Source organism: Mercenaria mercenaria, chromosome 12 (genome assembly GCF_021730395.1).
Source record: "Mercenaria mercenaria strain notata chromosome 12, MADL_Memer_1, whole genome shotgun sequence".
NCBI classification, from domain to species: domain Eukaryota; kingdom Metazoa; phylum Mollusca; class Bivalvia; order Venerida; family Veneridae; genus Mercenaria; species Mercenaria mercenaria.
In genome coordinates this window covers 65,651,415-65,676,525 of record NC_069372.1, presented here as the reverse complement: position 1 = coordinate 65,676,525, position 25,111 = coordinate 65,651,415, and the positions used below count along the sequence as shown (strand labels likewise).

At 35.6% G+C, this 25,111-nt stretch overlaps 1 protein-coding gene across 1 annotated transcript in view; it reads left to right on the top strand.

Moving 5' to 3' along the window:
* The window catches only part of LOC123535236 (protein unc-13 homolog D-like), a 66,716-nt gene that overhangs the window by 18,956 nt on the left and 22,649 nt on the right, over positions 1–25,111 (top strand). The window contains exons 3-13 of the mRNA XM_045317810.2: positions 9,891–9,998; positions 11,624–11,683; positions 12,448–12,517; positions 12,971–13,286; positions 14,982–15,074; positions 15,343–15,430; positions 17,397–17,510; positions 19,535–19,627; positions 21,574–21,677; positions 22,235–22,394; positions 24,844–24,965. Coding sequence (XP_045173745.2) covers positions 9,891–9,998; positions 11,624–11,683; positions 12,448–12,517; positions 12,971–13,286; positions 14,982–15,074; positions 15,343–15,430; positions 17,397–17,510; positions 19,535–19,627; positions 21,574–21,677; positions 22,235–22,394; positions 24,844–24,965 — 1,328 coding nt within the window. The remainder of the gene's footprint in view (positions 1–9,890; positions 9,999–11,623; positions 11,684–12,447; positions 12,518–12,970; positions 13,287–14,981; positions 15,075–15,342; positions 15,431–17,396; positions 17,511–19,534; positions 19,628–21,573; positions 21,678–22,234; positions 22,395–24,843; positions 24,966–25,111) is intronic.

The window sequence follows — 25,111 nt, the reverse complement described above, 5'->3', positions numbered from 1 at the left end:
AAACCTTGTGACCTCTCTAGAGGCCATATTTTTCATTGGATCTGTGTGAAAGTTGGTCTGAATGTTCATCTTGATAATATCTAGGTCAGTTTTGAAAGTGGGTCACGTGCCTTCAAAAACTAGGTCAGTAGGTCAAATAATAGAAAAACCTTGTGACCTCTCTAAAGGCCATATTTTTCATGGGATCTATATGAAATTTGGTCTGAACGTTCATCTTGATGATATCTAGGTCAAGTTCGAAACTGGGTTACGTGCGGTCAAAAACTAGGTCAGTAGGTCTAAAAATAGAAAAACCTTGTGACCTCTCTAGAGGCCATATATTTCATGAGATCTTCATGAAAATTAGTCGGAATGTTCACCTTGATGATATCTAGGTCATGTTCGAAACTGGGTCACGTGCCTTCAAAAACTAGGTCAGTAGGTCAAATAATAGAAAAACCTTGTGACCTCTCAAGAGGCCATTTTTTTCATGGGATCTGTGTGAAAGTTGGTCTGAATGTTCATCTTGATGATATCTAGGTCAGTTTCGAAACAGGGTCACGTGGGGTCAAAAACTAGGTCAGTAGGTCAAATAATAGAAAAACCTTGTGACCTCTCTAAAGGCCATATTTTTCATGGGATCTGTATGAAAATTGGTCTGAATGTTCATCTTGATAATATCTAGGTCAAGTTCGAAACAGGGTCATGTGCGGTCAAAAACTAGGTCAGTAGGTCTAAAAATAGAAAAACCTTGTGATCTCTCTAGAGGCCATACTTGTGAATGGATCTCCATAAAAATTGGTCAGAATGTTCACCATGATGATATCAAGGTCAAGTTCGAAACTGGGTCACATGCCTTAAAAAACTAGGTCAGTAGGTCAAATAATAAGAAAACCTTGTGACCTCTCTTGAGGCCATACTTTTCATGGGATCTGTATGAAAGTTGGTCTGAATGTTCGTCTTGATGATATCTAGGTCAAGTTTGAAACTGGGTCAACTGTGCTCAAAACTAGGTCAGTAGGTCTAAAATTATTGAAATCTTTTGACCTCTCTAGAGGCCATATTTGTCAATGGATCTTCATGAAAATTGATCTGAATGTTCACCTTGATGATATCTAGGTCAGTTTCGAAACTGGGTCACGTGCGCTCAAAAACTAGGCCAGTAGATATAAAAATAGGAAAACCTTGTGACCTCTCAAGAGGCCATATTTTTCATGAGATCTTCATGAAAATTAGTCAGAATGTTCACCTTGATGATATCTAGGTAAAGTTCAAAACAGGGTCACGTACCTTCCAAAACTAGATCAGTAGGTCAAATAATAGAAAAACCTTGTGACCTCTCTAGAGAAATCCAAAATATACAGAAGACGTATGTGAATGGGTCGTTCTCAGATCTTCGTTTAGAAGATCAAGTACTTCAGTCAGATTGTTATGTCTCCCACCACACAGTGGTTTGGGAGACATATTGATTTACTCCTGTCTGTGTGTGTGTCTGTCACAAAGCTTGTCCGCACTCTTAGTCAAACATTTCTCACCCGATCTTCACCAAACTTGAACAAAATATGTCTGACCATAAGACCTCGGCCAAGTTCGATAACTAGCCAAATTGGCTCAGGCACTTCGGAATTATGGCCCTTGAATAACCGAAAAATCCTCAGAGTGCATGCGCTTTCTTGCACCCAAAACGTACTCTTTACTACTTTTATTAGTAGTATAGGGTACGTTTTGGGTGCAAGAAAGCGCATGCACAAGTAGTATAGGGTACATTTTGGGTCCAAGAAAGCACAGACTGACTTACTATTTAGATGGTTAGGCAGTTGTAGGAGACATGCGCTTTTCTCAAAAGCATCTCTAGTTGTTTATTTGCTACTCATGTTGGCATGATATACTTAGGATCGGTCTGAAAAAGATATGAGCCGTGCCATGAGAAAACCAACATAGTGGGTTTGCGACCAGCATGGATCCAGACCAGCCTGCGCATCCGCGCAGTCTGGTCAGGATCCATGCTGTTCGCTTTTAAAGCCTATTGGAATTGGAGAAACTGTTAGTGAACAGCATGGATTCTGCCCAGACTGCGCGGATGCGCAGGCTGGTCTGGATCCATGCTGGTCGCATACCCACTATGTTGGTTTTCCCGTGGCATGGCTCATCTTCTACTCTGAAACTAATGGTCAGAATAACATCAAATTTGGTCTGTAACATCCTGGTGAGGTCCTCTATCAAGTTTGATCAAATGAAGACATTTGGCCACTAGAGCTAAAAATAGAAAAACCTTTAAACGACTTCTTCTCATGAACCGCTTGATTGACCTTCATCAAACTTGGTCTGTAGCATCATTATAAGGTCTTCTTTCAATTTTGTTCAAATGGGGGCACTTGACCTCTTTTAGGGGCTGCTAGAGCTTAAAATAGAAAACCCTTTAAACAACTTCTTCTCATGAACCGCTTGATGGACCTTCATCAAACTTAGTCTGTAGCATCATTATAAAGTCCTCTCCCAAATTTGTTCAAATGGGGGCATTTGACCCCTTTTAGGGGCCGCTAATGATAAAAATAGAAAAACCTTTAAACGACTTGTTCTCATGAACTGCTTGATGGATCTTCATTAAACTTGGTCTGGAGCATTATTTGGTCTGGAGCATTATTATAAAGTCCTCTCCCACCTGGCCCCTTTTAGGGGCCCCTAGAGCTAAAAATAGAAATATATTTAAACAACTTCTTAACATGAACTGCTGGATTAATCTTCATCAAACTTAGTCTTTAGCATCATTATATGGTCTATCAAGTTTTTTCAAATGGGGGCACTTGGCCCCTTTTAGGGGCCACTAGCTAAAAAATAGAAATACCTTTAAACAACTTCTTACCATGCACCACTCAATGGATCTTTCATCAAACTTGGTCTGTAGCATTGTGATGTGGTCCCCTCCCAAGTTTGTTCAAATGGGGGCACTTGGCCCCTTTTAGGGGCCACTAGAGCTAAAAATAGAAATACCTTTAAATGACTTCGTCTCATGAACTGCTTAATGGATCTTCATCAAACTTGGTCTGTAGCATCATTATAAGGTCCTCTCATAAATTTGTTCCAATGGGGATACTTGGCCCCTTTTAGGGGCCACTAGAGCTAAAAATAGAAATATGTTTAAACAACTTCTTATCATGGACTGCTTGATGGATCTTAACCAAACTTTGTCTGTAGCATCAATATATGGTCCTCTCCAAATTTTATCCAAATGAAGGCATTTGGCCTCTTTTAGGGGCCACTAGAGTTAAAAATAGAAATACCTTTAAATGACTTCTTCTCATGAACTATTTGATGGATTTTCATCAAACTTAGTCTGTAGCATAATTATAAGGTCCTTTCTCAAATTTGTTCAAATGGGGGCACTTGGCCCCTTTTAGGGGCTGTTAGGGCTGAAAATAGAAATACCTTGAAACGCTTTCTTCTCATGAACCGCTTAATGGATCTTCATCAAACTTGGTCTGATGCCTCATTATAATTATGGTCTTCTCCCAAATTTGTTCAAATGGGGGCACTTGGCCCCTTTAAGGGGCCGCTAGAGCTAAAAATAGAAATACCTTTAAACAACTTCTTACTATGCACCACTTGATGGATCTTCATTAAACTTGGTCTGTAGCATCATTATATCATGTCCTCTCCCAAGTTTGTTCAAATGGGGGCACTTGACTCCTTTTAGGGGCTGCTAGAGCTCAAAATAGAAATACTTTTAGTCTTTTTTAATTTAAAATTAAAAAAAAAATGTTTAATTCTTTTTTAGCTCACCTGTCACATAGTGACAAGGTGAGCTTTTGTGATCACCCTTCGTCCGTCGTCCGACGTCAGTCCGTCCATCCGTGCCCGCGAAATGATGGTTAAGTAACTGCATAACGGTACTTTCTCTTTGATGCCATCATTCCGTTCTGTTTATATGACCTTTTTCTTTTTATGTGACTGTTAGAACAATAGAGAGAACAATGGGGGTGTCATATAAATATCGTTTCGTTAGAACGGCCGTGCGTGCGTCCGTCAACAATTTCTTGTCTGCACGATAGTGGTTTCATTTATGATTTTATTTTAACCAAACTTGCACACAACTTGTATCACCATAAGATCTCGCTTCCTTTCTTGAACTGGCCAGATCCCTTTATGGGTTCCAGAGTTATGGCCCCTGAAAGGGCCAGAATTAGCTATTTTGACTTTGTCTGCACAATAGCAGCTTTATTTATGATTTGATTTTTACCAAACTGGCACACAACTTGTATCACCATAAGATCTTGATTCCTTTCTTGAACTGGCCAGATTCAATTATGGGTTCCAGAGTTATGGCCCCTGAAAGGGCCAGAATTAGCTATTTTGACCTTGTCTGCACAATAGCAGCTTCATTTATGGTTTTATTTTAACCAAACTTGCACACAACTTGTATCTCCATAAGATCTTGGTTCCTTTCTTGAACTGGCGAGATTCCATTATGGGTTCCAGAGTTATGGCCACTGAAAGGGCCAGAATTAGCTGTTTTGACCTTGTCTGCACAATAGCAGCTTCATTTATGATTTGTTTTTAATAAAACTTGCACAAAACTTGTGTCACCATAAGTTCTTGATTCCTTAGTTGAACCGGCCAGATCCCATAATGGGTTCCAGAGTTATGGCCCCTGAAAGGGCCAAAATTAGCTATTTTGACCTTGTCTGCACAATAGCAGCTTCATTTATGATTCCATTTTAACCAAACTTGCACACAACTTGTATCACCACAAGATCTTGGTTCCTTTCTTGAACTGGCCAGATTTCTTCATGGGTTCCAGAGTTATGGCCGCTTAAAGGTCCAAAATTGGCTATTTTGGCTTTTGCAGCCATATAGAGCCTTCATTTATGGTTTTATTTGATACAAACTTCCAAAATAACTTCAACAACAATAATTTTTGGATTCCATGGCAAATCAGATCCAAGCGTAGGTTCAGAGTTATTTTATATCTGATTACCTCCCCTGATTGTAATCAGAATGGATTTATATCAGTAAGTACTTATAGGACTTATTTGAAATTTTATTATTGTCATTAGTTGGACTGAGCCAATCAGGGTAGATAACTAAGGACTGATTTTATGTCAAATTACCTCCCTTTATTTCAAATTAAAATGGGTATATCTCCGTAACTAATGAAGATACTGATCTGAAATTTCATTTATGTCAACAGATTTATTTGGCAGATCCTTCTTTTGTTTACTTACAATAATTTTTTTTTAATTACTTCCCTTTTACGTTACTATAAATGGCTTATTTTTAGTAACTTTTTTTGTTATTGGCCGTAGGGAAAAACCGAGACCACTTTTCTGTGGTACAACATGGATGGTTCCTCCAATTTTTAGGTGTATTTTGACATATCTGTACCTTGTAAGAATTTTTTTTTCTTTTTGGTTAAATTTCTTCCCTTTGTTGTTACTGTCCTTTGGACTTTTGATATTTTTTCTGAGGACCTTCTTGTCCTCAAGTGCAGTGATAACAGGTGAGCGATATAGGGCCATCATGGCCCTCTTGTTTAAATTTAATACTTTGTCACAAGCAAGATCTGATTAGGTCAAAGTCGGCCTCAGGTGAGCGACTTAGGCCCACTTGGGCCTCTTGTCATTTTTTCTGTCCATACCCCTCTAAGCTTGTCAGCATGCATACATTTCATTTTAGTGGAATTACATAACTTTTTAGCATTTATAATAGCTATATGATTCATACAAGGTTATGAATCTTATAATTATTCATAGCAAACAAATACTGTTAATTAAGGGCAGGTTGAATAATTATTACATGTCAAAACAATTAAGAAGCAGTTTGTTACGTACTACTTGCATTTTTGCCACAAGTGGTCAAGAAAACGTTGTCCTGACTCTTCTTGTTAATATAGATTCTCATGATGTCCAGAGGTTGGCAAACGATTATTATTTCCCCACACCGTAAGCTTTTGTTATGTTGACCAAGTCACCCTGTCCAGTTTGTCTATAATGACCACCTATGTTTGCTCCAGGGGCTTTAACTTAATCATGTTGTATTATTTCTAGCAACAAGAGATTTGATATTAGCTGTTGCTATTATATTGAGAATAATACATGAAATTAGTGCTAAAGTAAAGTATCAATATCAAGACTTTGTAGTGTTATGACGGTTTTGGGCCGATGTTGAAAGACAGTTCACTATTGTTAGTACGTGAGAAACTTTGAAATAACGTGAAAGAATTTGCTCTCATTTAACATTTATTTTAAATGTTTATTTTTATGTTTGTCACGATTTATTGCAAAATAACATGGGAGATGTTAACATACTAATCTAACTGAGATTTTTAACCAAATATATTGTGAATTAGTATTATATTAGTGATAATATTTAACCTTTCAATCATGCTTGAGTTCTCGGGTGTTATTATTTTTACACATTTGATAAATCAAGGTTTTACAAAATATTGTGAGAAAATGTATAAGTCTAATATTGCTGTATGCTTCATTTATTTGAAGTCAGCATAATTGGGTTACTAAGATGTTTTCAGTTTAAAAGTGTTCTGTCAGTCAGTGAAACATTTAACTTTCGGCTTAATCAGATTTAATTTTGCTTGTTATATACATCTTATGAACATTAATTCATGGATTATATTAGTCTATGAGCTTAAATTTTTATTTCTGTATTTAATACATTATATCTGATTATATTATATGATCTATAATTATTAAATACTTTAATTTATAGTTTTTAAATTAAAAATTGTGATTCTTTTAGATTTTTTGGAAGTTTGAATTTATTCGTAACTTGAAAGAAAAAACTTTGAAAATTCACAAATTAATCATGAAATGCTGAATTAGTCAGATTGTTTTTGGTGAATTTGTGATTTGACTTTTATTCACATTTAGTGTCACAAACAGCTGTTGATACTCCTGATAGTAAACTGGGCATAAAAATCTGTTGTCAGTGTTAATGTTTGACAATCTGATTCATTGTTAATAGCGGAATATTTTGAGTGATATCATAAAGAACAACAACAACAGTAAATGAAGTATTATTATCCGAGGAGATACAAACTAGCAGCAATTAGTAAGGGCAGAAAATCTGTTGACAATATGGTTGACACTGCAGGAAACAGTTTTATGAAAGATTCGAAAAGAGATATTTGTGAAATTTGTTGTAAACTTATGAACGATGCAAAAAAAAGTGATTATGGCGAAAAAACTGTGCATGATAGCCGTTGGTCATGTGAGTCACAATGTCCTAAACTACATAGGTATAGAAAATCAACATCATGGAATTTAAAACTGTTGTTGGTATGTTTTTTAATTGGTTCAATTTAAAACAGTGTTGTTTTAAATAATGATCGATATTTCTGAAATTTTGTTTTGATAATAATGAGTTAATCATGCTATAAGTAATGACAGCTCCTTGAATATGTTAATATTCAAAGATTCGGCAGTGCAAAGATTACAAACTTCTGGTTTTTAAAACAGAACGAAACATTTTTTTTATTCACCTGGGTATGTGGTATTATAGTGCAGTTAAACAGCCTTACTGGCCACCTGTTTTAAGTGGCCACTTGCCTTAAGCAGCCAGGAACTTTTGATCAAATTTCAGTTTGTTTTAAGCAGCCACACCAGCCTTAAGCTCTCCTTTGACTGGCTGCTTAAGGGAGGTCTGATTGTACTGAGTCTTAGGCGTAAAAAAAATAAATAGTTTGTTTCCGGTATCCCGACCTACCCTAAATTTTTGGCCCGACCCTAAATGTTTTTATGGCCTTGGAGAATGATTTTTTTCAACTTTTTGATAAAAAGTTGCAAAACTGCACTTTTTATGCTTTAAACATGGTCAGTGATGTTAGAAATCAACTTACTGAGGCTCTAAAGGCATAACCCCCTTATTTGCATTCATTTTTTGACACAAAAATAATTTCTGAAAAGTCTCCCTTTATAAAAAAAATTCCCCCCAAAAAATTTTTTGAGACCTACCTACCCTAATTTTTTTGAGCATGTTACCAGAAACAAAGAATTTTTTTTTAGGCCTTACTGAATAGCTTGCCAGCCAATATTTTTGATAATTGACCAGGAAGCCATTTAATAATATCACATCAGAAATTAAAGTTCGTTTTTTTTTTTCAAGTCTCATCTTTAACCCGGCCAAATTTAGTGTTTAACAATAGCCGGCCAGTAGTACAACTTTATACTAATCAAGAGTTCTTTGCATACTTTGATTTTGGTAATGGATTGCTATTTTCTACTTTTATCTAGAAATGAATGACAGTAACTGTTGATCTTTAATAAAATCTATAAAAAGATCCTTTGGAATTAAGCACTCGGTTTGATTGAGTCTGTTCATGAGTGGTAATAATAGTAATAATAATTTAAGTCATAATTATACTGATTGACAGCAAATGCTAATGACGTTGTGTGATGCAGGGAGGTATTTAGGGACATATGCATGCATTTCAAAGCTTTCTAACTTCATATCTGTGTTTTGTAAAAGTTAGGTATTGTCTGTAAGTAGTACAATCTATGGACCAGCGATTTATATAGAGAGTTGATGGGGGTCTTTGCAAAAGAGATATTAGTTAAGCATGAGTAATCTGGGACAAGATTTCAACACAAAAAAGAAATCAATAGTCTAAGAGTTTTTTTTATGAAACAACATTGTTTGAAGTTTGAAACTGCATCCAGTGTGTCACACTCACTATGAATGTTGTTCACAGCTCTGTTAACTTCATATTCACAACCAGTATCATCTTAGATATAACCATGGTGAAATTAACAACTTCTGATTTTACTTTAGTTCTATACATGAAGTTTATTATTGACTTAAGAAAAAAGTGTTGTTATCTTAATTAGAAGATCACTTTTTCAGGCTAATTTTTTAAGTTTCAGATGTGATATGGAAGAAAACCAGGTATTAAATTTTCTATTAACACAGGATTGTTATATTGGTAATTCTAATATCATGCTTGTCTCTGTTAAAACACGCTTATGCTAGAATGACATCACGTTGACGTGCGGTGACGTCAAAGTTTTTGTTGCAACCAAGAAAGATCGCTACCATATTTTATCTACTGTTTTAGATTATGGGCATATTAGAATCAAAATACTTTATAGCAAAAGAGTGTTTTAACAGTTACACTATTTATACACTCAGGCGGTAATACATCGTACAAATAATTTCACGAGGGCATAGCCCGATGTATCACCACCCATCGTGCATAAATAGTGTTAAAACACTCTTTTTGCTATAAAGTATTTCTTAAATAAATTAGACATGTTGGAACCTCAGACTCATTCAAAGTGAGCAGATTTTCCCACAAAGTTCAGTTGTAATGTTATCTCAAGGTTCAGAAAAATATGCCTGTGTCTTCCATTGACACAGGTGCTAGACACATTGCTTGGATTTCTTAGGGGTGGTTCACTCTAGCTGCCACACCTTTTGCTACAACCCTGACACCAAAGGACAGGGGTTAGAAACATTGTTAGGGAGAGTTGATTGGCTGAGATTGAGCCATGGTGGATGAGCTCTGCTGTTGGTTAGACATCAACCCTGACAGGTTCTTTTTTGACTGTTGCAAACTGCAGCAGTTTTGAGAGGACTTGAACATTATATAATGGGGCAAGTTTTGGTTTGCATGCGATCCAAGCAAATTGTTGTTTCAGTTAACCTTTACCCTGCTAAATTTCTAAAATGGACTGGTCCATCATTCAATTTTGGCAATACCATTTATTATTTGAAGGGGTGTTCACTGAAAATTTACTGACTGAATAGCGAATAGTGCAGACCATGATCCGTGCAGGCTGATCTTGGTCTGCACTGGTCGCATAGGCAGAATCACTTGCCGCCTGAGTAGGCTAAAGGTTAAAGGAATATAATTCACACTTTTGGAACATAAGTTGATATTTTTCATTGATATTTTTCAGCATGAAAACATATACCGTGGTTTACTGAGGAGTTTGTTGCACCCACTTGGTGCCCCAGATGACACTGTAGGGCTGAGGCCAGGAGATTTACTGGATCATTTGAGGGAGGTAAGTTTATAAATACAAAAAAGTCTTTTGAGGAGGCTCTCTTCTTTTGAGAAGTTAGATTGAGGCCATAAGGTTTCCTGGTAGATCACTTATGGTCTGAGGTAAGATTTACTGCATTAAAACAAGACTTTCTGTCTGTTGGATGCATTTGAGAGGGGCAAGTTTGTAACATTTCTCATCCTTACTGGAGCTGGTAACGATACAAGGCAGTGGCGGGAATTTACTGGATTCATTGAGAGAGGCTAGTTCATAGCAAGATCCAGTTGGAGGTGATATTGATATATAAGGGTGCAAGGGATTCACTGGATCATTTTAAAGAAGCAGCTTTTATGTAAGCCCCGCTAGATGCCATTGATGAATCAGTAGTATAAAGGGGTATCTGGTTTTAGACTGCTTCTCTGCATGTTTTCACCGCTTAGTCATATTTGTGAAAAAAGACAGAGAAATCGACTACTTCCTGTTTCATTGGATTTAAATAGTAACAAAGGAAAACCCTCATTTGAACTATGAATGGAACAAGTGGCCGATAGGGATGATTTTACACAATGTTTTTGGTTAAACTTTTATGCTGTTTTGATCATAAGCTGCTATACTTGCTGTCTTTGATATAGTTCCTAGATTGCAAAACCAGGCAAGCCTTTCTTTTTAAAATGAAACTTTATGTTGATGTTGGTGTCGGCGTTGGTGTCTGCGTCACAAAAGTTCAGGTTAAAATTTTGCATGTAAGCAGGTTTCTCAGAAACTACAAGGTCAAATAATTTCAAACTTCACACATGTCTTTAGCATTATGAGATTTGTCAAAATTATGCCCCTTTTCAACTTAAAACTTCAGGTTAAAGTTTTGCATGTAAGCAGGTTTCTCAAAAACTGTACGGTGACAAATGCTTTCAAACTTCACACATGTCATTCATATCATGACATGATCTTATGGTCCAGGACAAGTTACATATTATAAATCTACTTTTTAATTATTTTGTCAAAATTATGCCCCCTTTTAATTTGAGAAATTTGGATTTAATTTTTGCATATAAGCAGGTGTCTCAAAGACTACCAGGTCAAATGCTTTCTAACTTTACACATGTTTTTGTATATAAACTAGTATTAAGTGGAAGAGCTTCAGTTAGTCAAGTGCACTGTTATTAGACAGCTCTTGTTTATGTGGACATTGTTTCAGATATTTGTAATTAGGACATGTTATGTAGACATTCAATTTTGTACTGTGGACATTGTTTCACGTATTTGTAATGTAGACATGTGTAATGTGGATTTGTAATATAGACGTTTGTAATATGATGAACATTGCTTCCTGTTTTTGTAATGTAGACAGTCATGTGTAATGTGGATTTGTAATATAGGCATTTGTAACATGATGGACATTTGCTTCATGTATTTGTTATGTAGACATGTGTAATGTGGATTTGTAATATAGGCATTTGTAACATGATGGACATTGTTTCAGTGACATGTATTTGTAATGTAGACATGTGTAATGTGGATTTGTAATATAGGCATTTGTAACATGATGGACATTTGCTTCATGTATTTATATTCTGGACATTATTTTTTGTAAATTGGATGTCATAAATTTATGTAAATTATGTGCTAATTGTGCATGATTTTCTCAGGTATTTGAGGTGGACCATGAGGACCATGAGTTGTATATCATGGAAGAATCTCCACATAGGGTAAGAAATAATTTTTATTACATGTTTTTCAGTGAATTATTGAAATATTAGAGTGAAATATATCTGATATTTCCACTGTGAAAAATATTAGATATATTTTTCATTGGTAAGAAAATATAAATGGGTGAATTTCTTCAATTTTATTTTTATGCTTATATATGGTTGCAAGTCAAGTTTATGTAGAATTTACATGGATTTATTGTTTATGATCATATCTGTTACAGGACCTTAAAATTACTTTCCTTCATGTTGAGAGCTAGTTTCAAATAGCCTGAATTTACTGTGGAAAGTCAGCAACAATTTGACATGTTAATATTTCATTATTTCATCAAGACCTTGCATTTAAGTTTTAAACTTAAGAATTTCTTCAGATCATTGATATAAATGATTCAGGTTAACAAGTTTATATAGACTTAAAAAGGTATATGTGACATAATGAATTTCTGTTGTAATGTTGAAGCAGAATTTAAAATGTCATAAAATCAACTAGTCACTTTCAACATTTACGCAAGTAGATGATTATAATACATGTACTTTCATGATATCAATCCTACATAACCGCTATCAACCCAAAATAACTAAGTATCTATATATATATACATTTTGCAAAATACTCATTTAAATGCCATTTTGTCATTGCCACTAGAAAATCTGTTTTAGCAATTTGTTTATTTAAAGTAGTGTTTACAATTTACTATGGTATTTTGTGGCTACAGATTGTATGATGATACATAATGAAACAAATTATTTCGCTATTTTCACAGCCATATAACATGCAAGTCAACATTGTGGTGCTTGAGGCAAATGGATTACGCAGTTCAGATTTTTCAGAAGGTTTGTAAACACGAGCTGTTGCCTAACAACAAAACATCACCTCAAGTATTCATCTCATGATTAGTAGTGTTTTATAACATGCTAAAGTTTGTGTTGTTAAACAGTCATTTTCATGTGTAAGAACATTAATTTTCATTATGCAGAAAGTCTCTTTTCTTTCTTCTTTCCTTCCCTCTTTCTTTTCTATACTTCCATTCTTCCTTCCTTCCTCCCCTCCCCTCCCCTCCTCTACTTCCACCTTCCTTCCTTTCTTCCCACCCTCCCCTCCCCTCCCTCCTGCCTTCTTTCCTTCCTTCCTTCCTTCCTTCCACCTATCTACCTTGGACCCAGAACCCAAGATTATTGAAGGTACTGAATGATACAGCAAAAAGTGTTTTAAAGAATAAAAAAGATTTTTCATTCTGTTGTTTATCTGTAAATGATTGATAAACATAACCTTTTATTATCTTTCAGATATCTGCAACTGCTATTGCTTGTTGACATTACATCATCCAACACGTGGAAAGTCCTCGTTACAAAATTCACCTAAAAATATGTCTCCAAGGCTTTCACCAAGGAATTCCCACAGAAGCTCACCTATGACTTCACCTGAGGCTTCGCCAAGGCTACTTTCAAGGAATGGCTCTCCACAACATTCTCCACGAACAGCTTCTCCCATGTTTGGCTCTAAAGGAAACTGTTCAGGGAGTGGGTCCCTAGATTCAGAGGTTCTGAGGACGAGCACTATAAAAAACTGCTCTCATCCAAAGTGGAATGAAGAATTTACACTGTAAATTTATATATTTTTACGTATGAAGTTTACTTTTTATGTCTTTAAAGGCAGACCTCTAATTTATCGCTATATTTTGAAAAGAAAGAAATATTTTAAGATTTTTAAGTTGAATGTGCATGAATAATGTGCCCTGGTCCCATATCAGTCAGTGTCGTTAGTCTAAAATTTCGACTGTACATCATATCTTAAAATTGATGAAACTTTTAAATAATGTGCCAGTGCTTCTCAAAAATTGGCTGATGTTCTTGTAAGTGCAGAAACTTTATAAATCTATGAGCATGATTACAAAAACATATTGTTTCAGTTTATATCAATGTATCTCAAGTGAACACAATGTTTAGAATTTTAAAGTTTTAAGATATTTACAACCCAAAATGCAGTGTATATGGGGCTATAATGGAGTCACGCATGTCAGTACGTCTGTCTATCCGTATGTACATAATTATGTCTGCTCCACTGGGAAGATTTTCATAAAATTTGCATCAGTTATTAGCCTTATCAAGATGATGTGCAGACTGCACAACCAAGGTCATTATATGCAAGGTCAAGATCACACTTGGAAGTCAAACTTAACTTTGTGTCTGCTCCATATCTTTCAAACCACTTGTAAGATTTTCATAAAACTAGCATTAATTGTGTACCTCATCAAGATGTGCAGAGGACACAAGCAAGGTCAATATGGCTAAGACCAAGGTCACAATGGGAGGTCACAGTTCATATAGCTTGACTTTGTGTCTCCTGCATATCTTTTAAACCCCCTAGGAGATTTTCATAAATGTAGCTTCAAATAGTTACATAATGAGAGCACATAACCCATGTCACTAGGTAAAGGTCAAGGTCATGCTTTGAGGTCAGTGGTCAAATACCTTAACTGTGTCTGTTCCTTTTAAATTACTAGGAAGGTGATCATAAAATTAGCATCAGTATTTAACTTATCACAACAATGTGCAGAGTGCAACTTAGGTCACTGGGTCCAAGGTCAAAATCACACTGAGGTCAAAGGTCAAATAGCTTTAGTTTGTGCTTTCTCATATCTTTTTAAAGATTTTCATAAAACTAGCATTATTTCTTTTCTTATTCAAGATGACATGCAAAGCATATATTTCAGACCACTAGGTCCAAGGACAAGGTCACTCTAACTAGTAAGTTATGAGTCAAATAGCTTAATCTTGTGTCCACATTGTATCTTCTTAACCACTTGGAAGATTTTCATAAAACTAACATAAGTTGTTAACCCATCAAGACAAGGTGCAGAGCACATGATCAAGGTCATAAAGTCCAAGGTTAATAATTATATAGCTTAAATTTAAATTTGTGTCACTCTGTATCTTCTAAACTTCTATGGAATGAATTCCATAAAATTAGAATCAATTGTTAACCTCATGGAGGTGACTTTCAAAGTGCACAACCAAAGTCACTTGGTCCAAGGTCAAGGTCACACTTAGAATAGCTAACATTAGTACCTGTGTGATATTTTAACCACTGGCTTCATAAAACTAGCATCAGTTGTAAACATGAAGACAACACGCTGAGTGCAAAACCCAGGTCACTAGACTCAAGTTCAAGGTCACACCTGAAGGTCAAAGGTCATTATAACACAATTTTCCTCTCCCAGTAGCAAAGTGGTGTCTAAGGGTATAAATCTCCTTTATTGACAGCTGTAGTTTATATTTGTTTCTTCTGTATTTTCAGAGATATTGAAGATTATTTGACGGATGAAATTCAAATTTTCCTCTGCGATCATGACCAACAGGTTAAACAAGAAAAACACCACAGTGTTAAGAAGTATGTGAATTGTACATTATGTTGTAAAACTTCACATGTTTTAAAGAAATCATAAACAAAGTACATTTATTCTTTGGAGATATCAAATTGTTATGTCTTTAAATGCTTTTAATGTAAAGATTTAATGCTTGGAAGCTTTTGTCTTTCAAATCTAGTAAGCCAGTGTATACATTGTAATTATTTGATGAATTTGACAGAAGCTGAAAGTACTTAATCTCAATGGTATTGTATGGAGATATGATTTTCTAGTGTTTTTTTCTAACTGCAGTTTCCTTAGTGTACTTAAACACAGCAACAGCAGTGACGGCAGTGATGGTGAGAATGGATATGTTGGAAAGATCACTATCCCAATAAGGGTTTGTATATTATTATTTTAACCCTTAGCCTGCTGGAGGCAAGTGATTCTGCCTTTGCGACCAGTGCAGACTAAGATCAGCCTGCACATCCGTGCAGTCTGATCATGGTCTGCACTGTTCGCTATTCAGTCAGTTAATTTTAAGTGAACACCCCTTCAAATAATAAATGGTATTGCCCAAATTGAATGATGGACCAGTCCATTTTAAAAATTTAGCTGGCTAAAGGTTAAAATCTGATGCAGTAAAACACTGCTACTCGTGCATCAAGGACTAAAGCACTCAGTCTCATTCAAGCAATTCTTGTCTGTCCTCAACGTTTTTCCTTGTATTTAACCGGTATGTGTTTGAATCTCTTGAAAGCCTAAATAACTTGAACATTTTGCATTCTTTCTTTGAAGCCGTGTGCAATCTGTGTTTTGCTGTAGTTATATAGCAAAGAATATATGAGCCATGCCATGAGAAAACCAACATAGTGGGTGTGCGACCAGCATGGATCTTGACCAGCCTGCGCATCCGCGCAGTCTGGTCAGGATCCATGCTGTTCGCTAACAGTTTCTCTAATCCCAATAGGCTTTGAAAGCGAACAGCATGGATCCTGTCAAGACTGTGCGGATGCGCAGGCTGGTCTTGATCCATGCTGGTCGCACACCCACTATGTTGGTTTTCTCATGGCACGGCTCAATTATGTTGCCTAGATGATTAAGCTGTACATTTAAAGCTTGAGTCGAACGAAGTTCTATTGTCTGATGGTACAATTTGTGGTCTCAGCTGAGTTTGAGTTTCAATATCAATTTTACTAAAACTTCAATGTTAAATTCCAACTGAGACTGACCATTATTACTGTAAATCACTTGAAAATAGTTATTAACTTAAAATTTAGTTTTAATCATGCTATTTAGATATAAATGACAAATAAAGTTTCAATATCAAACTCATGGAGCTTAGACTGAAAATGTTTTGTGAACACGGGCCAGTGAACAAAGTGTTTAAATATTTTGCCACTGTATATACCACTGTATACTCTACTTAATCAGTAAATGATCAGGCCTATAATTATCACTGTTCCTGCACAGGTACAGTTGATGTGAAGAATGTATATACTACTGGTATGAGTCTTTCTACAGTTTTACAAAACTTGTCAATGATAGGTTTGGGATTAATGACAAAAGTCTTCCTTCAGCCTTTTCAACACCTGACAGTCCCATGGCGAATTGGATTGCTTGACCTCGCTTTCCTTTTTGTGTTTTGCTCTCTCTCTCTCTCACCATTTCCCCACCTTCCCTCCAGTCACCACCAGTCCTACAAAGATGAAGAAGATCAATGTTTGACATGATCGTCCAGTGAAACTCCTCATACATTATGGTTGTTTATATTTTAAGCTGAACAGTGCGAGATCATTAATGATGGGGAACTCCTTTTCTTGAACTTCATTGTTGTGTTATTACATGAAAATCAAATACCAACAAAAAAATAAAATTCTCCTTTGTCCTATATTCAGAAGTTGAAATCTATGTATTCCAGGAAGTAGCTATAATATATAATATGTGGCCTGAGCCATGAAATTTATGCCCCAAAAAATCAAATAATTTCCCAGAACCCATGCTTGCTCTTTCACTAAACAATTAGAATGATTGAGCTCTACCTGTAGTCTTCTTAGTACTATCCTCAGTATTTAGTTCAGGGAGGGTTCTGGAAGGGCTGTATTCTATCAGCAAGCCCAGGGCTCTATCCTGCTTGGGGTTAGAGCAGGTGCCCCCTTTTGTGATAAGTAGACTTGGAAAGACTGATTTTCTAAGGTTTTTTGACAATCAGGCGGAAGTAAATCTATGTAAACATAAAAATGTAGGCAGTTAACTAAGTGCCCCCGACAGATGTAGGTGACAGTTTGCCATAGCTTACATTCTGTAGTATGAAACAGACCTACATGAAGCACTTGTCCCTGTATCTTTATTTAAATATTTTACAGGAGATCGCAGCATTAGGATCTGATGACTGGTATGATATAATGGTAATGGGGGCAAAAGGCAGGACTAGAGCCATCGGAAAATGCCATTTGAAAATGGGCATCTCCTACAAACAGGTAAGATGTGGGGATATCTATGACTTTTATTTTACTATCTATGTTTTATTAGAAAGTGTCACTCTTAGATTGACCTGTTTCAAAGTTTTGACAGACTGATGAATTCTGGTGCTGGTAATGGAAATTTAATATTGTGGATTAACTTGAACTTAAGGTTGTGTCTGTGATGAGTATTTCTGCTATTATGCATATCAAACTGACTTTTCAGAAATTCTAAGAATATCCCTTTTCATTTTTTTCATCTTTTATAAGTCCATCTGAATTTTGTTCTGGGTGAGCTGTTAGTATTAGCAGATGGTCCGGCACATGGCATCCATCGTCCTTCATCCAATGCTTTTACTTGAGCATTTTCTATTTCGTCCTACTGGCCAGAATTATGCAAGTCTTAATTTGTAACATCCTGGGATGTATCTCTCTCAAGTTTTGACTTCTTCTAACAAACCACATGGTAGCTCTTCAACAAACTTGGTTTGTGGTATCCTTGTATGATCCTCTCTCAGTTTTTTTAGCTCAACTGTTGGAAGAATAGTCCGAGCTATTTTAATCAGCCTACTAGTGTCATCGTTGGTGTCACACCTTGGTTAAAATTTTGCATGCAAGTATTTATAACTATCATTTAAAGGCATATAGCTTTAAACTTATTGTTTTCTTTTTCTAGGTCAATATTTAACCTCACGGGATCAAGTCTGATAACTCTGACATGTATTTTGGGCAAATTATTCTCCCTTTTGGACTTAGAAAATCCTAGTTAAGATTTTGCATGCAGGTTTAACTATCTCTAAAACTAATGCAGATACTGAATTAAAACCCTATAGATATTTTAACATTTAGGATAATATTACTGCTTCTGCAACAACAATTTGAAAAATTGAGCAATGGCTGTCTTACGGACAGCTCTTGTTTTAAATGGTTTCGTTTAGCCTCTTTTAGAGACAGCCAGAGCTAAAAACAGACAAAAAGTTTAAACAGCTTATTCTCTTTTGGTCTTCACTGAATTCTTATATAGACCTCTTTCAGTTTTGTTCTAGCAAACAGAACTTTTAAATGACTTATTCACATGATAGATATTCACCAAGCTTGTGCTATAGAAGGACTGCAAAGACTTATATTTTTTTTTCAAATGGATCTGCTTGGATCTGTTTTAAGCACTGCCATTGCTAAAAATAGAAAAAAAACTTTTAACAAATGCTTCAAAGATCTTTGCTTATTTTTGTGTGTGGCATCCTTGGATAGAACTTTCTCAGTTTTATTAAAATGTGTCTGCTTGACTGCAGTTGATGTGTCATTAAAAGCTAGAAATAAAGGGAACTGTTGTAATAAAATTATAGTTCATGCATAGTGCTATAGTCATAAACTGATAGTTTTTTCTGATGCTGTAGTCATAAACTGATAGCTCTTACGTATTGCTTTGGACATAAACTAATTGCTCATGCATAGTGTTTTTGTCATAAACTGATATTTCATGCATATTGCTGTGGTCATAAACTAATAGTCCATGTGTGGGACTCTGGTCATAAACTGATAGTTCATGTGGAACTCTGGTCATAAACTGATAGTTCAGGTGTGGAACCCTGGTCATAACCAGATAGTTCATGTGTGGGACTATGGTCATGAAATGATAGAACTATGAACACAAAGTAGTATCTGTTTAAAATATGTTCATTTTCCGAACTTCTGTCCAAAGGATGTTTAATATATTTATATTTCATTGTGTTTTGAACGAAGAGTAGTTGGACTTGTGTGTGGGCCAATTAACCCTTATCATGCTGGACACGATTGATTCTGCCTTTGCGACCAATGTAGATCATGATCAGCATGCACATCCATGCAGTCTGATCATGATCCTCACTGTCTGCCATTCAGTCAGTATCTTTTTGGTATGCACCCCTTTTAACAGTTATGGGTTCTTTCCAGATTGAAAGATAGACAAGTTCATTATAGAAATTTGATAGGGTAAGGATTAACGAAACATGTTTTTGCTATATCTGGTTGAGAATATAACATTATTGTACCCTTGTTTCCAGGACTTTGAAGATGTTTGTCAGTTCTCAAGTGAGGATTACTATCAGGCCTATCGTCAGTTTCTGCAGTACACATACAGGAAGTCGAAGGCTTCAGTAAGTATTTTACACATACAGTAAGTTTAGAGATTCAGTGATTCTGTCTTTGCAACCAGTGCAGACCAAGATGAGCCTGCACTGACATGGTCTGCACTGTTCACTATTCAGTCAGTAAATTTTCAGTAAACACCCCTTAATTCAAATAATAAATGGTGCTGCCCAAATTGAAAGATATGTGTTTGAGGGTATGAGTTAAGAGATGTGTCTTACTAAGGGGGCATTATTTCAGGCACAAACAGACATCTGGGTAGGATCACTGTTCTTTTGTCGGTCAGACATATTGCTTCCTAACATTAAAGTATTTATGACCCCTTCATAGTTTCCTGCTTTTAGATAAATCAGTTATGTTCTAAATTTGACTGAAAGGTCCAGTGTTAAACTTGCATTGCAGTTTTTGCCTAAAAAGTAACTGTATATAAGGCTTGCAAAACATGGTAAATGAACTGAAGGATTTAGTAGAAAGGTCATAGAGAGCATTCATAGGTTTTGCACCGAAAGAAACACAATGTGACTGTTGTAACAGTTTACCTTTAAGGATGGATAGAAATTCACACTTCTCTCATATTGTTTATAGATATGGTGACTTAAAAATGGAGAAAAATATGTGGAAAAGCATATTTGACATTTAAAGATGGGTAACTAAGGAATAAGCACTTTTAACATTTACTTTGAATGAATCCTTGTCTAGAAATTAGGGATGGCAACGGTTAACCGGTTCACCGAGTACTCGCTCGGTATTCCAAGTATCGATTGCAAAATTAAGTAATCGAGTACTCGAAAAATAGTAAAAAAATAAAAGAAAAAACAACTAGAAACACATCAATTTTAACGCGGCCGTTTAAATGACACCAAAGTGTATACCTGTCATTTTTTCAATTAATTAGTAATACCCGGATTATACAAGACATGAATGTATGAATTGATGCACAATGGGCAATAATGACCCATGACAGGTAACACGTGTTTGCAAAATTATGATCTATCTAAATTGTAATTATGCCACTTATGGCAATACCGCCTATATCATAAACAATTAGAAAATCACAGCACAGCTGTGTGCTAACGTTAAAATTAGCAGTACATTAGAAAGAACATATCCTTTACAATCTAAAAAAGTAAACCAGTACAGTTTTATGGCGACTTCGCAGTTTGCTCCAGAAGTTCAGCTTAGCATTTTATTAGTCGCCAATATATAGAATAATTACGACATTAAATGAGCTCAAATTTACTCAATTTTCGTATGTCTTTATATCCTAAAGAAGAACTAATGTACATTCTCATTCCTACTGTTACTGAAATGCTAAGAACGGCTGATTCTCACCTATTCCGGTTATGGAAACCACTTTTAACAAGACTTAGTAACCAAGTACTCGACTGAAAAAATTGGCGAGTACTCGAGTACCAGAATCAATACTTGTTGCCATCCCTACTAGAAATGGAGAAAGATGTGTCTGAAAACCTAATTTTATGGAAATGTATACTTTCTATTTTGATAACAGACTTACTCAGTATTCAGAAATTCTTGTCTCTGCACTGTAGAAAAGGTCTTCCCAATTGTGCACATGTATAACTGTAGTTGTCTTATGACAAATTGTTTTTAACCCCGACCTATCTCCTACTGATGTTTCAGCTATTCCCTCTAAGTTGTTTGGGATTGACATGTAGATCCATGTGAGAGTGGCTCTATTCAGTTGTTTTTTATTTTACTGTAAGACTTGAGGTATAGAAAATATTAGGTTGCTGTGGTATAAATCTAAATTCATTAGGTAAGTTGAAGAAAATATAAAAATCGAGGCTTTTATTTTTAGTAGAGGAACCTAGTAAATTTAAATTTATAAAATATTAACTTACTGCTTTATTTCTCCAACCTTCTGATTTAAAATCCTTTTTTTACTAGGTATTTGTCTGTTTTAAGCAATAGTTTAAAAATTTGTTTGTTATAGAGAAGTATCGCAGACATTTATGGGTCATTGACCCTGAAAGATCACAGAATATTGCAGATGTTTGCTGAGGCTCACAGAATCTCAAAACTCTCTCAGGCTATTGTGTAAGTATAAAATATTACATTTTTCACTTGTTTCTATACATAGATCTTAAAGTAAACCACTTGACTTTAGGTCGAATTTGAGACCCCATCTTATTAAGTGATCTGACTTGTTGAAAAAAAGTAGTAAATTGTGAAATATTCCTTTGTTTTCTTTTATATATATATATTAAAAATTTTCAGGCTGTGCTCTATCATTTAAATGATCCAAAAATACAAATACCTTGCAGATCTTTGTTGAAGTATTTACTTGGTCTGTTATTTGAATTGTTTGTTTATGTTCTATTACATGGCCAGTGTAGATTAAAGGATCCAATGTTATGCAAATAATCATAAATCTTTAATTAATATCAGAGAGGTAGTGCTGTACAAATGATAGTATTTACCCAGGGTATTTTCACAAATTTATATGAAGTTCACTTACCCCAATGTAAGCACCTAGTTAAACTAGCAAAATTCTTTCCTGTGAAAATAATGCATTTCCTCATCAAAACAAAAAAAAAAATTAAAGCTCGATGGGTAATATTTTAATCTACAGTATGTTATTTTTATTCTTTAAGGAATGTGATATGCTTGTTAGAGATGCAGAGCGAGGAAGGATACCTTGAACTTGGAGAAGGAAATCTTCATGTTGCCCTTGACAACCTTCGGATGACATGGGCCACAATGCAGATTGGGCAGAAAAATCTGCTGGACAGAATGCCGCTCACTGATATTGAGGTCAGTAATTATTATAAAATGTAATTTTTTTGCTATTAGATTTAAATTAAAATTGGTCCAGGCTGTCATTCTATTGCTTCTTCTTCCTATATTTAAAGGATATCTGTTAACTTTGTGGATCACTTTTATTAGTCCCTAATACCAGTGTTTCAGCAGAGAGGTGCATCAGTTAGTCTGTCAGTCACACAGTTGGATTGTGCTATAAAATTTAAAGAACAAGATATTTTTTCACGAAACTTGATAAATGAGTAGATGATAATATAGAGAGTGTCCTTTTTTAGCTCACATGTCACAAAGTGACAGTGTGAGCTTTTGTGATCGCGCAGCGTCCGTCGTCCGTGCGTCCGTGCGTAAACTTTTGCTTGTGACCTCTCTAGAGGTCACATTTTTCATAGGATCTTTATGAAAGTAGGTCAGAATGTTCATCTTGATGATATCTAGGTCAAGTTCGAAACTGGGTCAGCTGCAGTCAAAAACTAGGTCAGTAGGTCTAAAAATAGAAAAACCTTGTGACCACTCTAGAGGCCATATTTTTCACAAGGTCTTCATGAAAGTTGGTCAGAATGTTCATCTTGATGATATCTAGGTCAAGTTCGAAACTGGGTCACGTGCCTTCAAAAACTAGGTCAGTAGGTCAAATAATAGAAAAACCTTGTGACCTCTCTAGAGGCCATATTTTTCATGGGATCTGTATGAAAGTTGGTCTGAATGTTCATCTTGATGATATCTAGGTCAAGTTCGAAACTGGGTCAGCTGCGGTCAAAAACTAGGTCATTAGGTCTAAAAATAGAAAAACCTTGTGACCTCTCTAGAGGTCATACTTTTGAATGGATCTTCAAAAAAATTTGTCAGAATGTTCACCTTGATGATATCTAGGTCAAGTTTGAAACTGGTTCACGTGCCGTTAATAACTAGGTCAGTAGGTCAAATAATAAAAAAACCTTGTGACCTCTCTAGAAGCCATATTTTTGATGGGAACTATATGAAGGTTGGTCTGAATGTTCATCTTGATGATATCTAGGTCAAGTTCGAAACTGGGTCACGTGCCTTCAAAAACTAGGTCAGTAGGTCAAATAATAGAAAAACCTTGTGACCTCTCTAGAGGCCATATTTTTCATGGGAACTATATGAAGGTTGGTCTGAATGTTCATCTTGATGATATCTAGGCCAAGTTTGAAACTGGGTCAACTGTGGTTAAAAACTAGGTCATTAGGTCTAAAAATAGAAAAACCTTGTGACCTCTCTAGAGGCCATATTTTTCACAAGGTCTTCATGAAAATTGGTCAGAATGTTCACGTTGATGATATCTAGTTTAAATTTGAAACTGGGTCATGTGCCATCAAAAACTAGGTCAGTAGGTCAAATAATAGAAAAACCTTGTGACCTCTCTAGAGGCCATATTTTTCATGGGATCTGTATGAAAGTTGGTCTGAATGTTCATCTTGATGATATCTAGAATAATTTCAAAACTGGGTCAGCTGCGATCAAAAACTAGGTCATTAGGTCTAAAAATAGAGAAAGCTTGTGACCTCACTAGAGGCCATACTTTTGAATGGATCTTCATGAAAATTGGTCAGAATGTTCATCTTGATGATATCTAGGTCAAGTTTGAAACTGGTTCACGTGCCATCAATAACTAGGTCAGTAGGTCAAATAATGAAAAAGCCTTGAGACCTCTCTAGGGGCCATATTTTTCATGGGATCTGTATGAAAGTTGGTCTGAATGTTCATCTTGATGACATCTAGGTCAGGCTCAAAACTGGGTCACATGAGCTCAAAAACTAGGTCACTATGTCAAATAATAGAAAAAAAATGACGTCATACTCGGTTCAAAACTGGGTCATGTTGGGACAGGTGAGCGATTCAGGACCATCATGGTCCTCTTGTTTTTGTTGCTATGGCAAAAAAAAGGACAAAAACGTGGATTCTGTGATAACTTTAACAGTACAAAAAAATTTCCTGTAATTTGACAGATGGGTAAAAGGTAATGTGAAGAACATGCACATGATTTTTAGCTGGACTATTCAAAAAATAATTAGAGCTAACCTACTCACCACAGTGTCGGCATCACACCTTGGTTAAGTTTTTCGTACCAGTCCGCATTTTGACAAAATCTTTTTGACATATATCTTTGAAACTTTTAACACTTGTGTACCATCACCATGTCCACTTTTGGGCAAGAGGACACTCCATCAAGGATTTTGTCTGAATTATGGCCCTTTTAGCTGAAAATAATTTGGGTTGCCAAGGAATGTTTCATTCAAGGAATTTTAGTGTTTCTGACAAAAAGGTTAAATAGTACCAATCCTTTACCAGATGTAATTGTTTATTAACATTTCTTTCTGTTTTGTTTATGTTAAACTTATATTGGACAAACCATTGAACACTGTCATAGCGGTAGTTCTTGTTGAGCCGTGTTCGTTATATATTATTATTTTTGTTTTTTCAGATATCTAACTACAGGAAAGTAGCAGCAAAATACATTCATCAGAAAGGTGACATTGTCTTTGATCTACCTGAATTGTTTCCACCTACGTTAGAAAATCTCAACATCATGAAGTCGAAACTAAGGTAAAGAAGTTACTGTACACAGAATTTTCTTTCAACACAAAAGCTGAAAGGCTATTGTACAACATTAACTTAGTTGATGTGATTAAAACAGCAAAAACATCAATGCCTGTTGATGGTGTTATTTACTTATTCTGAAAATGAGTTAA